The sequence below is a fragment of the Peromyscus californicus genome, unplaced genomic scaffold (genome assembly GCF_007827085.1).
Source record: "Peromyscus californicus insignis strain IS unplaced genomic scaffold, ASM782708v3 Scaffold_20__1_contigs__length_68692818, whole genome shotgun sequence".
In the NCBI taxonomy this organism is placed as follows: domain Eukaryota; kingdom Metazoa; phylum Chordata; class Mammalia; order Rodentia; family Cricetidae; genus Peromyscus; species Peromyscus californicus.
The window spans coordinates 43,591,995-43,611,305 of record NW_026294503.1 but is presented as its reverse complement, the minus strand read 5'-3'; the positions used below and the strand labels follow the sequence as shown (position 1 = coordinate 43,611,305).

Genomic DNA, 19,311 nt, shown 5'->3' with positions numbered 1-19,311 from the left:
GCCCCGCCCCTCGGGGTGAAGCAGGGGCGGGGCCAGGAGCCAAGCCGCCCTGCCTGGAGGGAGGGAGGAAGGGAGGGCGGAGGAGCAGGTGGCGGGCTGGTGGCCTCTGCCGGCTGGCGGGACAGTGGTGGCTCAGCCTCCGGGTCTGGAGACTCAGCTTCCTCCTTCCCCTGCCCCCGATGCCTGCCAGACTTTTGCCCACACCAGGGCCTCCGCCTGACCAGCCTCCTACCCCAGACTGACTGATTGGGGAGTCAGGGGCTGAACCGTCTGGGGGTCGCCCTGTACCAATGCACTGCAGGGCCTTTCGGGGCCTGGCAGGAGCCCTCTTTACCCTCCTGTGCGTGGGGCTCCTGTCTCTACGGTACCACTCAAGCTTGTCGCTGCGGATGGCTCAGGACGCGCTCAGGCTGACCCAGCCGAACCCAGGGCCCCTGGAGCTGCAGCTGGGCGACATCTTCATCGCAGTCAAGACTACCTGGGCCTTCCACCGCTCTCGCCTGGACCTGCTACTTGACACGTGGGTCTCCAGGACCAGGCAACAGGTGACAGGCGGGCCAGAGAGACCTCTTGGCCGAGGGGCTCACAGGGGTCCTCCTAACGGTCTGGGGAGAAGCTGCCCACTGAGGGGGGGGGCTCCTTCTGGGGTCTCTCTCTACTGCTCCTTCTTCCTCCATGCCCATCCCCACGCTCCAAGGGCTCCTCAGATTCACGTGTCTACATCTGTTGGGTTCAGTGTGGTGCCCCCTGCGCCAGGCTCCCCCCGTCCTCTTTTGGGTCCCCCTCTTCTCCTAGATTTTTGGCCCTAACTTGCCTCAGGGTCACCGGTGGATGTTAGCCCGCAGGAAGGTGCAACCCACCAGATGAGTCCTCGGCTCTGAGCATGGATGAGGCTGCGTGTAGCAGAGGTGTGGTGTGGATGCTGGGGAGACATTGAGGTGGGGCCTGCCTGAAGGAGGCTTCCTCTCAGTTCCTGCCCCACTGTGCTGAGTAGGGTGTGAGGACAGTGTCTAGCCTCTGGTTTCCTGTGCTGCCATTGGCAGACAGTGGCTAAGGCAGAGTGGGCAGGAGGTCAAGGTGAGGTGGAGATCTGCCTGTCATGTGGAATACCTCTGTGTGTGTGTGTGTGTGTGTGTGTGTGTGTGTGTGTGTGTGTGTGTACATGTGCTCACACACAGAGCCACGTAAGCTGAACACAATAATAAGAAAGTTAATAAAGTGCGGGCTGTAAGTGTGGTTCCTGAAAGCAGAGCCCTCCTCCCCATACTCGAGACCCCGTCAATCAAAGCCAGGGATGGGGGTGCACTGGAGACCACCTCGGGGGAGGCAGAAGTGGTTTCATGCACTTGTACACACACATGCTCCATCCGCATTGTGGCTGCTGGCTCTGTGGGAGGAAGTGGCTGAGCCCTTGTTGGGGAGGCCCAGGAGAGGAGGCAGTTCAGTGAGGGAGGAGAGGTGGAGGTACCTGGAAAGGATGCCCCCCTCCCTGTTTCCTGGCACAGTGTCTGGCACAGGCGTGAGCTCCATTCCCATGGAGTTCCGTGCACCCCCAGCATCCCCCCGCCCCCCCACCTTATACAGTTTTTTGTCTCGTGGAGAGTATGGTTCCTCCTCGGAAGCCAGCAGGGCTGGCCCTCGGCACAGACCTTCCTGTTTATGGAGCTGCGTCTGTGTGTACCAGGGAGCAAGGCCTCATGTGGTCCCTGGCGCTTTCCTGTCTTGCTCACCATGATGGTGCCCTCATCTCAAATAAGGCTGCAGATGAGCTTAGGCTGGCCAGAGTCACCCAGAAGGTCTGTCGGGCAGAGCACAGTGGGACTCCTCAACGGGGCCCCTTTCTTTTCTCCTGGGGACCCCCGAAATCAGAGCTGCCACGGTTACTGGAGGGCTGGTTCTGGGTCATCAGCTGAGGTGCTGGTGCCTGGCAGAACAGATTGGCAAAGAGGCCACTGCCTAACTGCATGCCCCAGGTTCTCCCAGAGGCTGACCAGGTCAAGGGGCACCTGCCAGCTTCTCCAAGGGGCTGCAGTCAGAGGCATCATGCTGCTTAATCCTGCTGACTATGTGCATGGCAGATACTGACTTCCAGTCCACAATGAGGTCAGGCGGGGAGGCAGGCGAGGTGTTGGAACCCCGACCGTGCAAGGGAAAAGGTTCTGGAAGGATGGTCAGGTGTAGAAGGACTGTGGGAAGACAAGGAGATCCGTTCCTCACTTCCAGGCTTCTTTCTTCCTGTGATCTTGGCTATGGGCCCTCAGTTTCCACATTTGCACATCACCAATGTGTCTGGAAACAGCCCCAGCTGGTTAACTCCGGTGCTGGGCTCCCAGCTGGTTAAAGGTGATGGGGTGACAGGTGGCCCCAGCTTAGTGTGCCGGGATGGACTCGTGTATGGCCTTTGTGTGGCAGAGGGGGTGGGCGGGGAAGGCTGTTTTGTGTGTTTTGAGCTTCAAGGAGCCTTTCTCCCTCTGGGGTGGGGGCTGGGCGGGGGGTGATGGCTTTAGCCCACTCTCCCCTTCACCGCAGCAGATGGTCCCCGGCCACCCCCTCCCCTGCCCCAGCAGCCTGCCAGTCTCTTTGTTTCCCAGCCTGTGAAGCTGTAACTAACTATTGTCTGGGTCTCTTGCTTCAATAAATCAAACGCAGCCTGCTGCTCCTACCCACCACCCTGTGCTCCCAAGAGCCAAACCCGTGGGCTCCCGGGCCTTCTCTGGCCCCAGACTCTGGCCTGGACCTCAGTCCTTTCCCAGACTCTGCTCCACCTCCCACCCCACCTCAGCAAACATCCTCAGTCCTGTTGGTCTCATGCTCTGAACTTGCGTGACTTCTGCTACCCCGTGGCCGTTTGGTGGCAAACATCTGCCAGACGGTCAGGCGAGAAGGGCCCGACTCCTTGGCCATCCGGCTGGCTCCCTCTAGAGCTCTGTTGTGAGGAGGCTTGGGTGAGGGCAGAAGGCTGCCAGAGGCCAAGGAAGACAGCCTGGAGACCCAGGAGAAAGCTTGGGCCAGGACTAGCCTTGGGAGCAGAGGAAGCCAGAAGCCAGGATAATGTGGAGGGTGAGAGGAGTGGACGGACCACAGGAAGCGCAAGGGGAAGGAAACAGGTACTGTGACTGCAAGGCTCGGGGACCTAGCAAGTGGGAAGAACATAGCTGTGTGTGTGTGTGTGGGGCGGGGGGGGGGGATTCACTCTTTTGGTGCTGGTCATGGAATCTAGGGCCTCACAAGACAAGTGCAGATGATTGCTCTATTGATGAACCCTGGCTCTTGCCTTTTTTTTGGGGGGGGGGTTGCCCTCTCTTCCCTAGTGTTAGAGATTGAACCCAAGGCCTGAGCATGCTGGGCAAGTGCTAGGCCACAGCTCCATTGCTGGCCTTTGCTTGTATTTTTTAGGGGCTCAGTCCTGATGCTCCAGCCTCCAGGGAAACGTTATGGTGACAGGGATTTGAGAGGCTGGGGTCCAGTAGGAGGCCGAGCAGCAGGTGTGGAGAGGGTTCGGGTGATAATGCTGTGTGTGGTGGAGGGGTGGAGAGGAAGATACCAGGCCTAGGCCACTCCCCAGAACATCCAGGGCTCTGGCACCAGCTCAATGTGACGGGCAGAAGCAGACCCCAGGAAGAGGGCTCAAAGGCCCTGAGAGAGCCAGGCGCTGGGACACTGGGGACAGACAGATCGTGGTGGGAGGGGGCCTCTGGAGTAGCTGACAGGTGTCAGGGAGGGTCTCTTGGGTGGGGGGAGGTGCTAGAGTTGGCAGTTTGAGGTTTAAAGAGCTCAGTCTATGCGGAAGGTGTGTCTGTAATGTGTTGGGGTAACTGAAAGGAATCTGAGTCGAGAAACCCCAGGAGTAGGGGGAGGAAGGGCTGAGGTAAAGTCACTTCAGGTGGCAAAGAGCAGATGTCTCTTCCTTGACCACACTTATTTTTTTTAAAAAGTGTTTATTTTATGTGTATGGGTGTTTTTGCCTGCAGATATGTCTGTGCATGCAGTACCCGTAGAGGCCAGAAGGGGGCACTGGATTTCCCCCCTAGGACTGCAGTTACAGACAGTTGTGAGCTACCATGTGGGTTCAGGGAGTTGAACCTGGGTCCTCTGGAAGAGAAGACAGTGCTCTTAATCACTGAGCCACCTCTCCGGTCCAGACTACACTTACCGTAAGGGAAACAGGGCGTCATGAATGATATTAACAGGTGCTATCTATCTGATCCTGAGGGGACAGTAGGTTTGAGGATCAAGGCAGAGGATGACCGTGGCTCAGAAGTAAACTTGTGGTTACAGGCCTTGGGAGAGCCGTATGGCTCCCTCATGTCCCCTTTCCCAGTTCCCGACCCCTGGCTTCTGGCCTCCTGTGCCCCTGTTCCCTGTGAGGTAGAAGAAGTAGAGCCTGCCTTCCCTAGACGCTCTTCCTTCCCTGTCAACCCTAACTAACTTCCTGTCCACTTGCTTTCCTACTTTATGGATAGGTAAACTGAGGCTCAGGACAGGGGCTGTTTTGGTCTGGGAGGGTTTGTGGTGTCAAGACATTGTGGGTAAAGAGGAAGCCTCGCTGAAGCTGGAGCCCTGGTCTTGGAAGGACGATAGAGGAGGTCACATAGGCCTGGGTCCAGTGAGGGATGGGGACTACAGAGGTCTTGAACACAGGCGGACATTGTTTCCTCAACCCTCACTGAGAAGAGGTTCAGAATTGTTCCAGATTCTGGCAGAGCAGCCCAAGGGTCAGGGACACCACCAAAGGCCTTCCAGATGTTCTGTGATAGTGTGTGTTGTTTGCCCAGTAGGGGAGTTCTGTATACCCTGGGCTAGCTCTGGGGTGGGTGTGACACATATTGCCTGTCTGCTGTGACCCTGTCTTGCCCACAGGCAGATTCTGGATGGTTTGAAGATGTCTGGTTTGGAGTTGGTATTTGGTTGACTAAGAGACTGATTCCCACCCACCTAGGGGTGGCAAGAAATGTCCCAGTCACGCCAGGATGTACCTGTAATCCCAGCACACAAGAAGCCAATGCAGGAGGATTGCCACCAGTTGCAGGCCAGTTTGGGGTGACATAGTTGAGTTCCAGGCTAGCCTGATCTACAGTGTGAGACTTCGTTTCAACAAATAAACAAAATAAGAAGCAGCCCAGGTCTGTGGGTTGGAATCTCTGCTTAGCCTCATCTTTAGACGGTCACTGGGGAGGAGGTGCCCAGTCTGAGAAAGCAGGATCGTGCCAGCGTGTGAGGTTTCTGAGGTGCTTAGGGGGCCTCTGAACTTGGGCGAGGGTTTGTGGTTGGATGGTGTGGCTAGTCCCTCAATGGTGTGGTGTGTGAGGGAATGGGTGGGGGAAGCCCTTCAGTCTGCACACTCCTGTGGCTTAGGGTTCGAGGGGCTTTGCTTTCAATGCTGTGGTAAACACCATGACCAAAAGCAACCTGGGGAACAAAGGGTTTATTTCAGCTTACAGGTTACAGTCCATCATGAAGGAAGTCAGGGCAGGAACCCAGAGGCAGGAGCTGAAGCAGAGGTCATGGAGGGGTGCTGCTTACAGGCTTGGTCCCCATGGCTTACCCAGTCTGCTTTGTTTCTCTCCTCCTCCTCCTCTTCTTCTGTTTCATTTGTTTTTTTTTTTTTTTTTTTGGTTTTTCGAGACAGGGTTTCTCTGTGTAGCTTTGCGCCTTTTCCTGGAACTCACTTAGTAGACCAGGCTGGCCTCGAACTCACAGAGATCCGCCTGGCTCTGCCTCCCGAGTGCTGGGATTAAAGGCGTGTGCCACCACCACCCGGCTTCATTTGTTTTTTGAGACACAGTTTCTCTGTGTAGTCTTGGCTGCCCTGGAACTCGCTCTGTAGGACCAGGCTGGCTTCAAACTCAAAGATCCGCCTGTCTCTGCCTCCTGAGTGCTGGGATTATAGGTGTGCGCCGCCGCCGCCACCACCACGACGTGGTTTACAGCCTGCTTTCTTATACAGTCCAGAACTACCTGCCCAGGGGTGGCACCACCCACAGTGGGCTGGGCCCTCTCCCATCAATGTTCAATAACTAAATGCCTTACAGACTTGCCTGCAGGCCATTCTGATGGAGGCAGCTTCTCAGTTGAGCTTTCCCAGGCGGCTCTAGCTTGTGTCAAGTTGACAAAACCTAACCAGTATGGTGGCCAAGTGGGGCTGTGACATCGTGTGCGGAAGGGGCATGAATTGGCTAAGCGTGTGCGGCCCTGGAGAGCACACAGCTGGGATGGTTCACCCTGGAGTCGGTGTCCTTGAGAGTTCAGTTGCCTGTGTGCGTGAGGAGAGTGTGTCTGAGGACAGAAGAAGTCTGCAGGGTCTGCAGTGTCCTCCTACATATCCTCCTGTGTGGGGGGGTTAATCTGGGTGCGGCCTTGGTGGGCTGTGGGTTGGGGGCTTCCCTCCATCAACCTATCCTGATGCCTCCCTCTCTCCACAGACGTTCATCTTCACTGACAGCCCCGACGAAAACCTCCAGGAGAGACTGGGTAACTCCTCAGCTGGGGTGGTGGTCCTCCACCGTGGGCAGAAGAATCAGGGTCCCCAGGAATTAGGTCTCCCGCCTTTGGCATTGGGGACTACCTTGCTCCCAGGAACGGCAGGTGTAAGAGGCTGCTGGAGAAGGCCCCATTCCGTCTGTTGCCTGGGTTCTCCTGGGAGGGGATGAGCCCTCCAGGCTCTCTGAGGTCCACCTTGTCTTATATTCCCAGGGTTAGAGTTAAGGGGAGGGGCTGGGCAGGTCCCCTGACTGCTTCCCATCTCCAGGCTCCCACCTTGTGGTCACCAACTGTTCTGCAGAGCACAGCCATCCTGCTCTGTCCTGCAAGATGGCTGCAGAGTTCGATGCCTTCTTGGCCAGTGGGCTCAGGTGAGTGTTGCTAGGTCACTGGGGCCCGGAGTGACTTTTGCTTCAGGCCATTTCTTTAACATTTTTTGTTCTGTTTTGTGGCTGTCCTGGAACTACTATGTAGACCAGGCTAGCCTCAAACTCACAGAGATCTGCCTGCCTCTGCCTCCTGAGTGCTGGAACTAAAGGCGTGGCTGGCTTAGTTTTTTAAAATTACATTTGTGTGCTTTTTGTTTATTTATTTATCTATGTGGGTGTCTCTGTGTGTATACGTGTGTAGGTGTATGTGTGCCATGGTGTTGTGTGAAGGTCAGAGTGTGGGAGGCCAGCTCCCACTTTTTCAAGGGTTCTTATGAAGAGGAGAGGGGTAAGAAAATATTAGATAGAAAGAGAGCCAGACGATGAAAGGAAAAATGAAAACACAGGATAGCTTCGAGAGGGCCTGGATCACTACCCAGTGGCCTTTTCCGTTTATTGAAAAGGGCTTTTTATAACAATGCCAAGGGGTGGGGCAAAAGACCTCCCCCTAGCAAGATCAAAGCACACTGCACAGCCAAGTGTAGACCCTTCCAAACACCTGGTAACCACGCCCATGGTCAAATCACCCCCTTATGCAGCCCTGCTGGGTAGGTAAAGCAAGCCCAGATTCTCGGACCCTGAGTAAGTCCTCACTGGGAAACCTCTGTGGGTCTCCATATCAGAGGACAACTTTTGGGACTTAGCTCTTTCTTTCCATCATATTTCTGGCAGGTGCCTTTACCTCCTGAGTCATCTCGCTGGCCTCAGGCCACCTTCTGAGTTGAGTGTCCTGTCGAGAAAAGTGGAGTGGCGGGGCTGAGGAGATGATGGCTCAGTGGGTAAAGTACGCGCTGTGCAAACCCAAGGACCTGAGTTCGATACCCAACACCTACCCCAAAAGAACGTGCACACGCTTCTAACCCCAGTGCGAGGTGGTGGAGACAGGCAGGTTCTGGGGCGCGCTGGCTCGTCATCACATCCTAAGCTCCTGGTCCCAGTAAGAGATCCTGTCAAAGAGCAAGGTGGATGCTAACAGGAGGAACACCGCCCAAGGCTGGCTTCCGGCCTCTGGATGCATGCACATCTCGGTACCTGCACATACACAGACATGCACACCCAAGTTCCCCCGCTAAATGGAGGGACCTGGGTCCAGTGAAGGGGTCCTGGGGCCTCCGGGGGTCTGACTCACCCTTTCCCACCTAGCAGATGGACCACCTGGAGTCAAATCCTGTCACTCCCTGGCTGCGTGGCCTTGAAGTCTGTCTTCATCTGTTCTGTAGCTGTCTCTTCCTCTGAGGGTACCCAGAGGACCCCAAACACAGGGTTGACTAAGTAGCTACCTGTAGGAAGCACAGCTTAGAGTCAGCATTGGAGAAACCGGGATTGTCTGATTTTCTTCGACGGAAGGAAATGAATGGTCCCTGGTCACCAGGAGTGTCCGTGAAAGCGGTCAAACTATTCTAGTAGGGGCGCTATTATTATCTATTATCTATTAGGAGCGCTATTATCTATTAGGAGCTAGCCTGCACCTGAATCCCCCAATATCCTGAGAATCGTTTAGGCCCCAATCCTCAGCTTTGTCTCTCAGTGGCTAGAACTCATCCCCATGACAGAGGCTCTGTGTGCTTTGCATCCTCCACCAACAGGATCCACCTTACGCTCATCACAGATCCTTCCTCTAGGCCAGTGGTTCTCAACCTTCCTGATGCCGCGACCCTTTAATACAGTTCCTCATGTTGTGGTGGACACCCGCCCTCCCCCACCATAAAATTATTTTTGTTGCTACTTCATAGCTGTAATTATGCTACGGTTATGAACCATAGCATAAACGTCTGATATTTCTGATGGTCTTAGGCGACCCCAGTGAAAGAGTTATTCAACCTGCAGAGGGGTCACAACCCACAGGTTGAGAACCGCTGCTCTAAGGCCCCAGTCCTGAGCCCTGTTGATCAGCCACTAGAATTCATTCTTCTTGTAAAGGTCGCGGGTGTTCTGCCACTTTGCGAGAGAGTTTCGATGTAGCTCTGTCTAAAGCTTTGCTGTGATGAGTGTCACTAGGAAACCTTTTCCCCAAGTTTTATTACTATGCTTAAATGTGTGAGTAGAATAAACCACGAGGTCAGACTCTGGAACTTTTGGACCCAGTGCCTGCAAAGACGGCCCCGAGTTTCATTCTTCCCGGTTCGTCTGTCCTTCACCGTTCAGTCAACCCTGACAGTCATCCAGCCCATAGCGGGTAGCGCTTGACTGTGGAGGTCAGGAACACAGACAGCATCGCCACATGCTCATCCCCACAGGTGGTTCTGCCACGTGGATGATGACAACTACGTGAACCCCAGGGCACTGCTACAGCTGTTGAAAACATTCCCGCAGGACCGTGACGTCTACGTGGGCAAGCCCAGCCTGAACCGGCCCATCCACGCCTCTGAGCTGCAATCAAAAAACCGCACGGTGCGTCCCTTCCTCCTCTTCCAGGTGGTTGTTGCTCTCAGGGGTGGGCTGAGACGAGGGGCGGGGCCTGACCCGGAGGCGGGGCCTGACCCGGAGGCGGGGCCTGACCCAGAGGCGGGGCCTGACCCGGAGGCGGGGCCTGACCCGGAGGCGGGGCCTGACCCGGAGGCGGGGCCTGATTGTTTAGTAAGGCCTGGGTCATCCAGGAGCTCTGGCTTGGCAAGAAGGCTTTCCTGACTCCATCCATGACCAAGCCCCCAGGCACCTGGCTTCACCATGTGTTTGTACAAGATCTTAAAAGACTCCTGGGCTGGAGCTGGAGTGCAGTTGGTAAAGTGCTCGCCTAGCATGTCCAAAGCTCTAGTTTTGATCCCCGTTACCATGGAGGTGCATGCCTGTAATCCCACCACCTGGGGAGGCTGAGGCAGCTATCACTGGTTCAAGGCCAGCCAGAATTACGTAGCGGATTCCCAGGCCAGCCTGGGCTATAGAGTGAAACTGTCTCAAAGCCGGAAAAATACCAAACTATTGCCAGGCCAGGTGATAAATTGTGGGTGCTCAGAGCTGCAGACCCCCCTAACGTCTTCACTGCCCAGCCACTGAAGTGTGGACACTGGGAACTGGGGGGGGGGGCCCAGAATCAACTACACTGTAGACCCAAGTGACAGTCCTAGGACGTCACTATGGCCAGGTTAGAAAACAAAAGCCTAGGAGAGCTGGGCCGTGCTTCAACCAGACACCAGATAAATAATGAGGTTTTGCCTGTGTTCCCCTAATTGCATGGTTCTTCCCTGCCCCCAGTCTGCCTAGTTTCTGGAGCTTGGGTAGTAACCCCGGGGTAGGGAGAAGGCAGGAAGGAGGAGGCCCCCTCCCAGGAGGCCCTCCTTGGAGCAGGAGCTGATGCTTGGGGCTTCCCTCCCTCCCCTGGCCACCATCTGCTGCTCTGGGGAAACCGGAGCCTTAATTATCAGTGGCTCATCAGCCGCTGAGCCCTAATTAAATCCTCCTGAGCCCCAGGGTGTGCACGCATGTGCCACTCCAGGTGAGCCGAGGGGTGTCCCCAGCCTCCACTCTGACCTCCCATCCAGCCTGAGCCCCTCTGTCTCCAGGCCTGAGGATTCCAGGCTGGCGCAGGCCTCCCTGGGTTCATAGGGCAGCCCTGTCACTCCTGGCTTGGTGACCCTGGTTGACGTTGGTCAACCTCTTTGTGCCTCAGTTTCTCATCTGTGGAGCAGGTGGTAACAGCCCCTACTCATGGTTTTGAGCCAAAGAATCGAGTGGGGCCACTTGTCAGAGTTCCTGGACTGGGGATTGGATGGATATTATGGGATTCATTTGTAGCCACATCCTGCCTGGCTAGTTCAAGGCCTGACTGGGTACACCCAGACCTGTGTCCCACTGTCCTGGTTAGCTTTCTGTTGCTGCCGTAAACACCGAAAGAGACACGGGGCGGGAAGGGCCTGCTTGGCTGATGTGTTTGGATCGCAGTCCATCATCGAGGGAAGTCAAGGCAGGAACGCAGGCGGGAACGGAGACAGGAACCCATGGAGGAGTGCTGCTTACTGGCTTGTTCCTCATGGCTTGCTTCGTTTTCCTTCTTATATAACCTAGGACCCCTTCCCAGGGATGGCACCACCCATAGTGGGCTGGTGGACCTCTCACATTAATCATCAGGCAAGAAAATGCTTCATAGTTGGATGGTGGTGGCGCACGCCTTTAATACCAGAACTCGAGAGGCAGAGGCAGGTGGATCTCTGTGAGTTCGAGGCCAGCCTGGTCTACAGAGTGAGTTCCAGGACAGTCAAGGCTGTTACACAGAGAAACTCTGTCTCAGTAAACCAAAAAGGAAAAGAAAAAAGAAAAACCTTCACAGACTTGCTTACAAGCCAATCCGATGGAGGCATTGTCTCAATGGAGGGTCTCTCCTCCTAATTTGTGTCAAATTAACCAGCACACCCACAACATGCACAATGCTCTCCTTGGCATACACCGCCAAAGGGAATGTCCCACCCCCTATTCTGTCTTGGAATGTTCCAGAATCCCAGAGTGCCCAGGCCAGTGCAGAGCCTGGAGTTCTTCGGGGTCGGGCAGCAAAGGCAAAGGAGCTCTGACCTGGCATCGGTTCCTGCTCTGTGCCCTGAGGCAGGTGACCTCAGTCCTCCGTGCCTTGGTCACTGAGTTTGGGGTACAGCCCTTAGCACAGCCCTCCACACAGGGCCGGGCACAGGGATGGCTCAGGCTGAGTTCCTTTCAGGGATGTTGCGGTGGCTGTAATTACATGGGAGTGGAAGCCGCACACTTGTTAATTTCAACAAAACACACATTTATGGAGCACTTCCTGAACGCTGGGTCCTCAAGAGACATTCACTCTGCCTCTTGGAACCCCGAACCTTCTCTAAAGGACGTTTGTGGAAGTAAATTAGGAAGGAAGGCTGTCGGGTGACGGAATGGGGGCAGCTGTGCTCCCAGGCCTAATTTAAGGCCCAGGGCCCGGAAGTGGCTCCCTTGAGGTCCCGCAGCTGGGCAAAGAGGGGAGACGGAGACCTGGGCCTCCTCATTGTCTGCCTAGGGATCTTTCTACAAAAGCATCATGGGGGGAAAACTCAGCCCAATGCAAGATACGTTTATTAAGCATCAACTGTGGACTTTAGGGAAGGTATGCAGTGTGTGTGTGTGTGTGTGTGTGTGTGTGTGTGTGTGTGTGTGTGTGTGTGTGATTGTTAGACCAAGAGATGAAATGGCAGAAGGGAAAAGTTCTCCACAGGTGAATTCAGGGTCCTCACAAGAGAGCCGGGAAGAGGCCTGGGCTGAGGGGAAGGTGGTAGTTGGGTCAGAAAGTGGCGGATGGGGTGCTACCCATTACTGGGATGATGATGTCATGGGGCTGCCTGCCCACAGGTGCTCCTGAGATCATCCCCTCTCTACTCCAGGAGTGGACTCAGGCTCTTCATTTGTGGAAAACCTTTCTCAGCCTCAGGAATTGGGGGCAGGGAAAAGTGAGAGCTGGAGGCCTGGTGTCGGTGGCGGTGGCGTAGGGGAATCCTGCTCCTCAGGCTAGTGACCCTGTATGGGGGCCTCTCCCCTAGGGTCTTCCTAGAGCATTCTGGGAAGGGCTCTGGTGGACTGGTCTAAGTCATGTGCCTTTTGCTGGGTCAAGGGGAGCAGCCCTGCACTTCATTCCGGAAGCACCTGGCCACCTCTGTGACCTAGGGGAGCAGGTGCTGGGTCCCCCTCAAAGGAAGAGCGGGAATGGTACATGTCAGCCTGTCACCCTTAGGGTCTCTCTCCTGTGAGGGCCACCAGGGATGTCTCAGACCAAATGCCTCCTCTTCCAGACGCTGGCTAGGTTTGGGATCCCCCTGTGGCCTCACCACTCATAATTAGCTGTGTGACATTGGGCCCTCGGCTCCCTCGCTGTGAAGTGGGCAGGTTCAGGCCAGGCCTCGGCCTCCAGCGAGGTGTGAAGCTCAGAGCTTTGGGGTCATGGTGGTTTGGGGGAGGAGTGGTCTAGCTGGTGCCCATGAGTGTCCTGGGCTCACGGCACACCTCTGTCATCTCCTTTCCAGAGGCTGGTACGGTTCTGGTTTGCCACAGGGGGTGCTGGCTTCTGCATTAGCCGCCAGCTGGCTTTGAAGATGGAGCCATGGGCCAGGTAACCAGAGGCCTGGGAGTGGGGGTGTGTGTGTGCGGGAGGGGCTGGGAATGGGAGGGGCCTTTGAGGCAGGAGGGGTAAGAGGATACCCAGGGGAAATGGCCTCTTATTCAGTTGTGCCAGGGCAGCCCAGGCCTGTGGGGAACATTCCTGTTGACTTCTAGGGAGTGTGGTTCAGTACACTCTGCCTTCGTTTCTCCGTGTACAAATGGAACTGAAAATATAGCGGCCAATGACATTGTAAGGGCTTAGCGGAAAAATGTCCCGGTGGACACCCTCCTGACTGTGGGTCAGGGGGCCTTGGCAGCCTTATCCCTATCTTCTGACGGTTGACGTCATGGGGGTTAAGCATTGGAGCCCTCAGAGATGGAGGAGAGGGGCTATTGACTGGGTACCGGAGGAAGGCTTCCTGGAAGAGGTGGCATTTTTATCTGAGACATCCCTGTAGGCCCCCACAAGAGGGGGATCCCAGGAGCATGGTCGGGGGAGGGGGAAGGAATGCTGCCATTCTGGAAGTGGCTGACCCTGGCATTTACCCAGGTTGGTGTCAGTGCCCATGAGCTTGCATGGATCTCTGCCCTGAGTTAGGCTGTACTTCAGAAGGACCATAACAGGAGGACAGTGCCCCTTGCAGAACCCGTATGAGAGGTTGACAAGCCTTAGGTTACCCAGGTTCAAGGTCACTCAGCTGCTCGGCCCCTGTCTCTATCTGTCCATCGTTTCCCAGAGGATTCAGTATGTCAGAGGGCATGCTGACCCTAGATCAAGCCGGAGCAGGCACGCACCTGTGGCCAAAGGTCACCTCTGTGATTAGGGTGCCCCGCTGTGCTCTGCCCACCTCTGTGGTACCCATCCCCATCTAAATGTGCAACTGGGGTGCTCTCAGCCTGGATTTCTGTGCCTACCCCACTCCTGGCCAGGCATGCTGGGGAAAGGACATTGAGGAGCAGTCAGGAGATGTTCCCTGCTGACGCCATTGGAAACCTGCTGCCGCCTCTGGGAAGTCCACCTTTTCTCCCCAGCTCCCCTCAAAACCATGTTTCCCTCTGACTTGGCCCCAGCCTCAGTACCCCAGTCTGTGGCAGGCAGGAAGCACCTCTTTCTCACGTCTAGGTCCTTATTGATAGTGAGGTATAAGGAGCTGGGGGTGTCAAGCTGAACGGTGAATCTATGAGCAAATGAATGAGAGAAAACTGGGAGAACAAAGGATCCATTTAGTAGAGCTCCTCAGCATTCCTCCACCCAGTCCTTCCTTCCAGGACGTTGGGGAGGTAGGGCTGCTGCACACCCATTACTTAGGGGAGGAGCCTGAGACTCCCCAAGTTCTAGACTTGCCCAGTGTCCTCTTGCAGTGTGCTGGCCCAGCAGAGGCCCTGCTGGGCGGTGGGAGGGGGCACAGGTGTGCAGGGCCCGGGTCGGTGGCCACCATCCAGCTCTGTCCTTCAGCGGCTCCCACTTCGTGGACACTTCAGCTCTTATCCGGCTCCCTGATGACTGCACTGTGGGCTACATCATTGAGTGCAAGCTGGGGGGTCACCTGCAGCCCAGCCCCCTTTTCCATTCACATTTGGAGACCCTGCAGCTGCTGGGGGCTGCCCAGCTTCTGGAGCAGGTGAGCCAGCTGCCGAGCCGAGGGCGGGCGATGGTGAGGGCTGGGGAAGGGCTCCCCAGAGGAAGGTTGGAGTACTGGAAATCAACCTGGAACTTGAGCTTACGGGACTTGGCTGACGGGGAAACAGAGGCCCAGGGAGCAGTGTACCCCTTCCAGAGACTTTACAGGCATGGGTGGTACCCCCAGGACCCCCTTGTTTCTCTTTCCACTCTGAATCCTCCATCCTCCACACTGCCCCCCGCCCCAGGAGCCCGCTGGAGGAGCCATGTGGCCCTTCTGACTCCTGTCTGGAGTCCCCTCCATCACAAGCTCCTGGTCCTGCTCACTGGTCTTCCCAGCCCATTATGAGTGATGAACACATCAGTAACCTGTGCCTGGCGGGCAGTAACTGCTCTTGGGACAGACTGGCTTGGCTTGTAGACCTGCCTGCCAGCCCTACTGCCTGGCCAGAGGGCCAGAGGTCTTCTGTCCTAGAATTTGGGGTACACGTGACAGAAGCTTGTATGAAATCGAGTAATGAGGAGGGATAGGACCTGGCATTCATTCAGAAGGGACTATCTCCCCTGTCCCATCTATTCTCTCCTCACTGTCCTTGTCCTCAGGGGACTAGGTCCTTGGGATGGCAGGATCTCAGCCCTAGGTCTGTAGTCACCATGGAGAGAGAGTCCACAGACCCTCAGCGGACCCTAAGACCCCATGGGTCTGATGGCCTAGCTTGGGTCAGCACCTGGAGTCAGGAGATTGGCTTGGCAGGGAACCAGGGTGTAGGGCCCACCCGTTAGGAAGCCAGGAAATGTGGACAAGTTTTGGGGTGGCCAGAAACGGAACGGCTGTCATTGCTTTTTGGTACACTTGGCAGTCTGAGGGCCCTGCCCCCTTCGCTGTCTGTGTCTGCCAGTCATCACATTGTGCCCACACAGGCCTCCTTCGGTATCCACAGGAACTGCTTCCAGGACCCCAGGGATCCCCCCAAACCCTCAGCTTCAGTCCCTTCTGTGAAGGGCTGCAGTGTTCGGCAGGGCCCACACCCCTCCTCCACATGCGTTGAATCAGCTCTGGGTTATTTTCCGTTCCTAATAGGATAGAAAGACTCAGTAAAATGTCATGCTGTGTTGTTTAGGGAATAAATGAGAAGTGGGAAAAAAAAAAAAGTGCACAGCACAGATGCAGTCGCTGGGATATTTTCAACCCGTGCTTAGTTGAATCCACGAAGTAGAAGCTGTAGATACAGAGGGCGGACTACAGGGCTGGGATGTAGCTTAGTGGTTAGAGCGCTTATGTAGTGTGCATGAAGCCCCGAGTTTGATCCCTAGGTCTTCAGAAACCAGGTCTGGTGGTGCAGACCTCTGATCCCAGCACTTGGAAGTAGAGGCAGGAGGATCAGAAGTTTCCAGCCCCTGTCTAAATACAACTAAATAAAATCTCTGAAGGCCAACCACAAATATTATCCCCATTCTATAGATGGGAAAACTGAGGCCCAGAAAACAAAGCTAATTGTGGCACACAGCTGGTGTAGCCAGAGGAGGGATTATGAGCCCTGGTGGCCGCAAAGCCATCAGTCTTTAGTCACGGCATGTCTTCGCTTCTCAGCTAAAGTCTCTGTCCCATGTCTTACTGACATGGGACAGTCCAGGACTGGCTGAGGCCTGCACGGGGCTGTGGAAATCTCCTAGCTAGTCCAGGCACTCAGCTGAGGGGAATGATCCCTTCTTGATGAGTGTGGTGTCCAAACCCATAGGAAGAGGGAGTCACCAGCTGCCTGGGTAAGCGTGGCTGCCAGGGCCGAAGAGATGGAGTCAAGAGCATGCCCCTGGGCTGCAGTGCCTTTGGGGGGACGCCGGGCTCCACCAGTATAGGAGGCTCAATCGTCAGGCCTCTCTGAAGGCCCAGAGTCTTCTCTGCTGGTACCAAAACACTCTACCGTTATGGGCCTCCCCAGTGGGGCATCCCTCAAATACCCTTCCATCTCCCCCCAGGTCACCCTCAGCTACGGTGTCTTTGAGGGGAAACTGAACATCATCAAGTTACCGGGCCCCTTTTCCCATGAAGAGGACCCCTCCAGGTGGGTATGGGCTGAGGTGCAGGGTGGAGGTGGGGTCCGGACCTAGGCACCCAAAGATGGAGGAGCTTTGAGGGAGAGTAGTGCCACAGGTCATGGTGGCTGAGCACACAGAACTGGAAACAGAATAGGTTAACGTTCTTATCTGCTACTTTCTGTGTGACCTTAGGTAAATGCCTTGTCCTCTCTGGGCTTCCGTCTCTCCATCTGTAGCACTGGGGTTCATGGCTGTTCCGAGAGCCCTCTGGCCAGGGTTATGGTAAGCACAGCCTTGTTTCGAGGAGATAGAATTTGACTCAGTGTAGGGAAGAAATTCAAAGTTCCAAGAGGAAAAGAGCTGCCTTTTTTGTTTGTTTATTTTATTTTATTTTTTTGAGACAGGGTTTCTCTGTGTAGCCATGGCTGACCTGGAACTCACTCTGTAGACCAGGCTGGCCTCCAACTCAGAGACCTGCCAAGTGCTGGGATTAAAGGTGTGCACCACCCCTGCCCAGCAAGGAGCTGCCTTTTAATGGAGTGAGCTGCCCATCAGCAGAGGCATGCGAGCCATAGCCTCAGTGAGTTGATGCTTTTTTTTTTTTTTTGTGAGCTCGAAGGTTCTAGAACTCAGCCAGGGGGCTCTCGGTGTCTCCTCTGGCTTTCAAGGTGTCTCAAAGGGGAGGCTCTCAAACTGGGGGTGATTTTGCCACTGTCTGGAGACAGTTCTGATTGCTCCATCCTGGGGGGTGCTTGCTAGCCTTTGGGAAGAGGCTGGGGACGCCACTGTCCTGCCAGGCATGGGACATGGCCCCATGTGACAGAGCTACCTGGGCTGAGTGTTCACAGTGCCCCCGGGTCAGCGAGGTTGGGGTAACCGTCTCCCCTTGATGGCCTCTTGGCAGGTTTCGTTCCCTCCATTGTCTCCTCTACCCGGACACACCCTGGTGTCCCCTGCTGGTGGCACTGTGAGCTCTGAACTGCTGCAGAGGTTGACGGACACTTCTGCCTGACCCCTCCCCCGCCACCTCCTACGTGGTCCTGAGGGCTCCTGGTCCAGTGCCCACTGACAGATGGTCCCCGGTAGGCCCTCTGGGTGACAGGAAAGGCCAGGATCTGGACTGTGGTTGGTGCTGAAGGTGTCTCGGGCCCAGGGACCTGGTCACACCGCAGAGACTTCGGGAGCACTTGTGTGTGGGGTGCTCAGGCTCCTTACTCTCCTGAGAGTGACGTGTCCTGACTGGGGTCTGGCCTCTGGCTCTGGCCTCAGTTATTCCTCAAGGACCAGGACCGTTGGGACAAAGCCAGGGCTGTGATCTGTAGCTGTGGGACTGGTCTCAGCTGCTCCTGGCTCTCCTCACCTGGCCAATGGACGTGGACTTTGGAAGCTCAGCAGGCTCGGATAGATCACAGTGGGTCCATGTCAATTGTGACTGACTATTGGTTCATTGTCCCAGCCCTCTTTGCTGTGAGGAGCTACCATATGGCTCAGCGGGAACTGAGGAAAGCCAATTGAGGTTTCTGGAGTAGGTTTCACAGCCCAAGACCCTTTTTCCCTACTGCAAATGTGGGTGTGATGGTTGGATCTCAGGAAGCTACTTTGCCACCATGAGAGAAAGGCCAAGACAATCATCTAAAGCTGTTCTTTCTGACATCTGATCTGTGAGAAATTAAACCTTTATTTAAGTCTCTCTCTGTCCAGTCTCCTGCTGTGGGCAGCCAGTGTTTCTGGCTGGAACAAGGTCTCTGATCAGGGGTGATGGCCACATTTGGTGGTCAGATGTGGTGTGTGGCTCATACCCTGGTGCAGGGAGAGGGAGGGCTTGGTGAATGCGGTGTGTGTGTGTGGTGCAGTATAAGGTTATGCATGTATGATGTGTATGTGGGGATGTGTTTGTGGCTGTGGCATGCACCTGTGTGGGTATGTTGCGTAGCTGGGAGCCTGCCTCCTTTCCCTGCCCCCAGGGCATGGACTGGAGACCCCATGGTATCTGGGAAGTCAGCAGGGTGACTCTGAGCTGAGGATTTGCCTTGGGTGTCAGCTAAAGGTGACAGGATCAATTGACATCCAAAGTAGAGGCCACATCAGCACAATGGCCTTTCACATCTGTAGCTCCAGGGAGGCTGGATGTGTGAATAAAGAGGACCAGGATGGTCTGGGCCTTGGGGGGGGGGGGGCAGGGCGGGCACACAAGAGGATGAGGAATGAGGGAACGAGGGGCTGGCATGCCCTTGCCCTGCACAGAGCCCAGTGATGCTGGGATTTGGGGCCAGGCCTGGGCTCTGAGAGGTGGTTAGAGGGGCCCTGACCTAGGCTGCCAGGGCCCACAGCTCCTTGGGCCATGTCCTCTGTCCTTGAAGGGCCAGAATGCTCCCAGCATGTCTGTGTCTGACATGTTGGGGACCACCAGAAGCCTGTGTCTCAGTCTCCGAGAGGACTTGCTGCCTGTCTGGTGAACTGGTACACACCTCCAAAGCTGCCGTCATCCTGGCTGACGTCACGTGAGTGGGATGCTGGCAGAGGGAGAGCGCGGTAGCCCAGAGGCAGGTGTGGTGAGGGGAGTGGCCCTGTCCACAGCCACTGGCCCCTCTTAGAAGCTGCAGCAGGTTTTCGGGTTGTTCTCAGATCCTGAGGGTCGGGTGATGGGAAGAGAGCTTCTACCATCTGCTGCCTCCATTGTCCCAGAATAGCTGGGCAGGGAAGGGAGCTGAG

At 55.7% G+C, this 19,311-nt stretch overlaps 1 protein-coding gene across 4 annotated transcripts; it reads left to right on the top strand.

Annotated features, from left to right (window-relative positions):
- Positions 1–63: 63 nt before the first annotated feature.
- Positions 64–18,289, top strand: Mfng (MFNG O-fucosylpeptide 3-beta-N-acetylglucosaminyltransferase). 4 transcript variants are annotated; one of them, XR_008220579.1, is made up of 10 exons: positions 64–545; positions 6,423–6,471; positions 6,749–6,851; positions 9,146–9,323; positions 12,866–12,951; positions 14,398–14,563; positions 16,540–16,625; positions 16,792–16,881; positions 17,004–17,179; positions 17,504–18,289. XR_008220579.1 is itself a non-coding variant. In XM_052748290.1 (8 exons), exons 1-8 carry the CDS (start codon positions 291–293, stop codon positions 17,568–17,570), a joined length of 990 nt encoding a protein of 329 aa, XP_052604250.1. In that variant the 5' UTR covers positions 66–290; the 3' UTR covers positions 17,571–18,289. The 4 variants fall into 4 exon arrangements, 2 of the variants coding, with proteins under 2 accessions (XP_052604250.1, XP_052604251.1); XR_008220578.1 differs by having other exon boundaries at positions 16,792–17,179; XM_052748290.1 differs by lacking the exons at positions 16,792–16,881; positions 17,004–17,179 and having other exon boundaries at positions 66–545.
- The last annotated feature ends 1,022 nt before the right edge of the window (positions 18,290–19,311 follow it).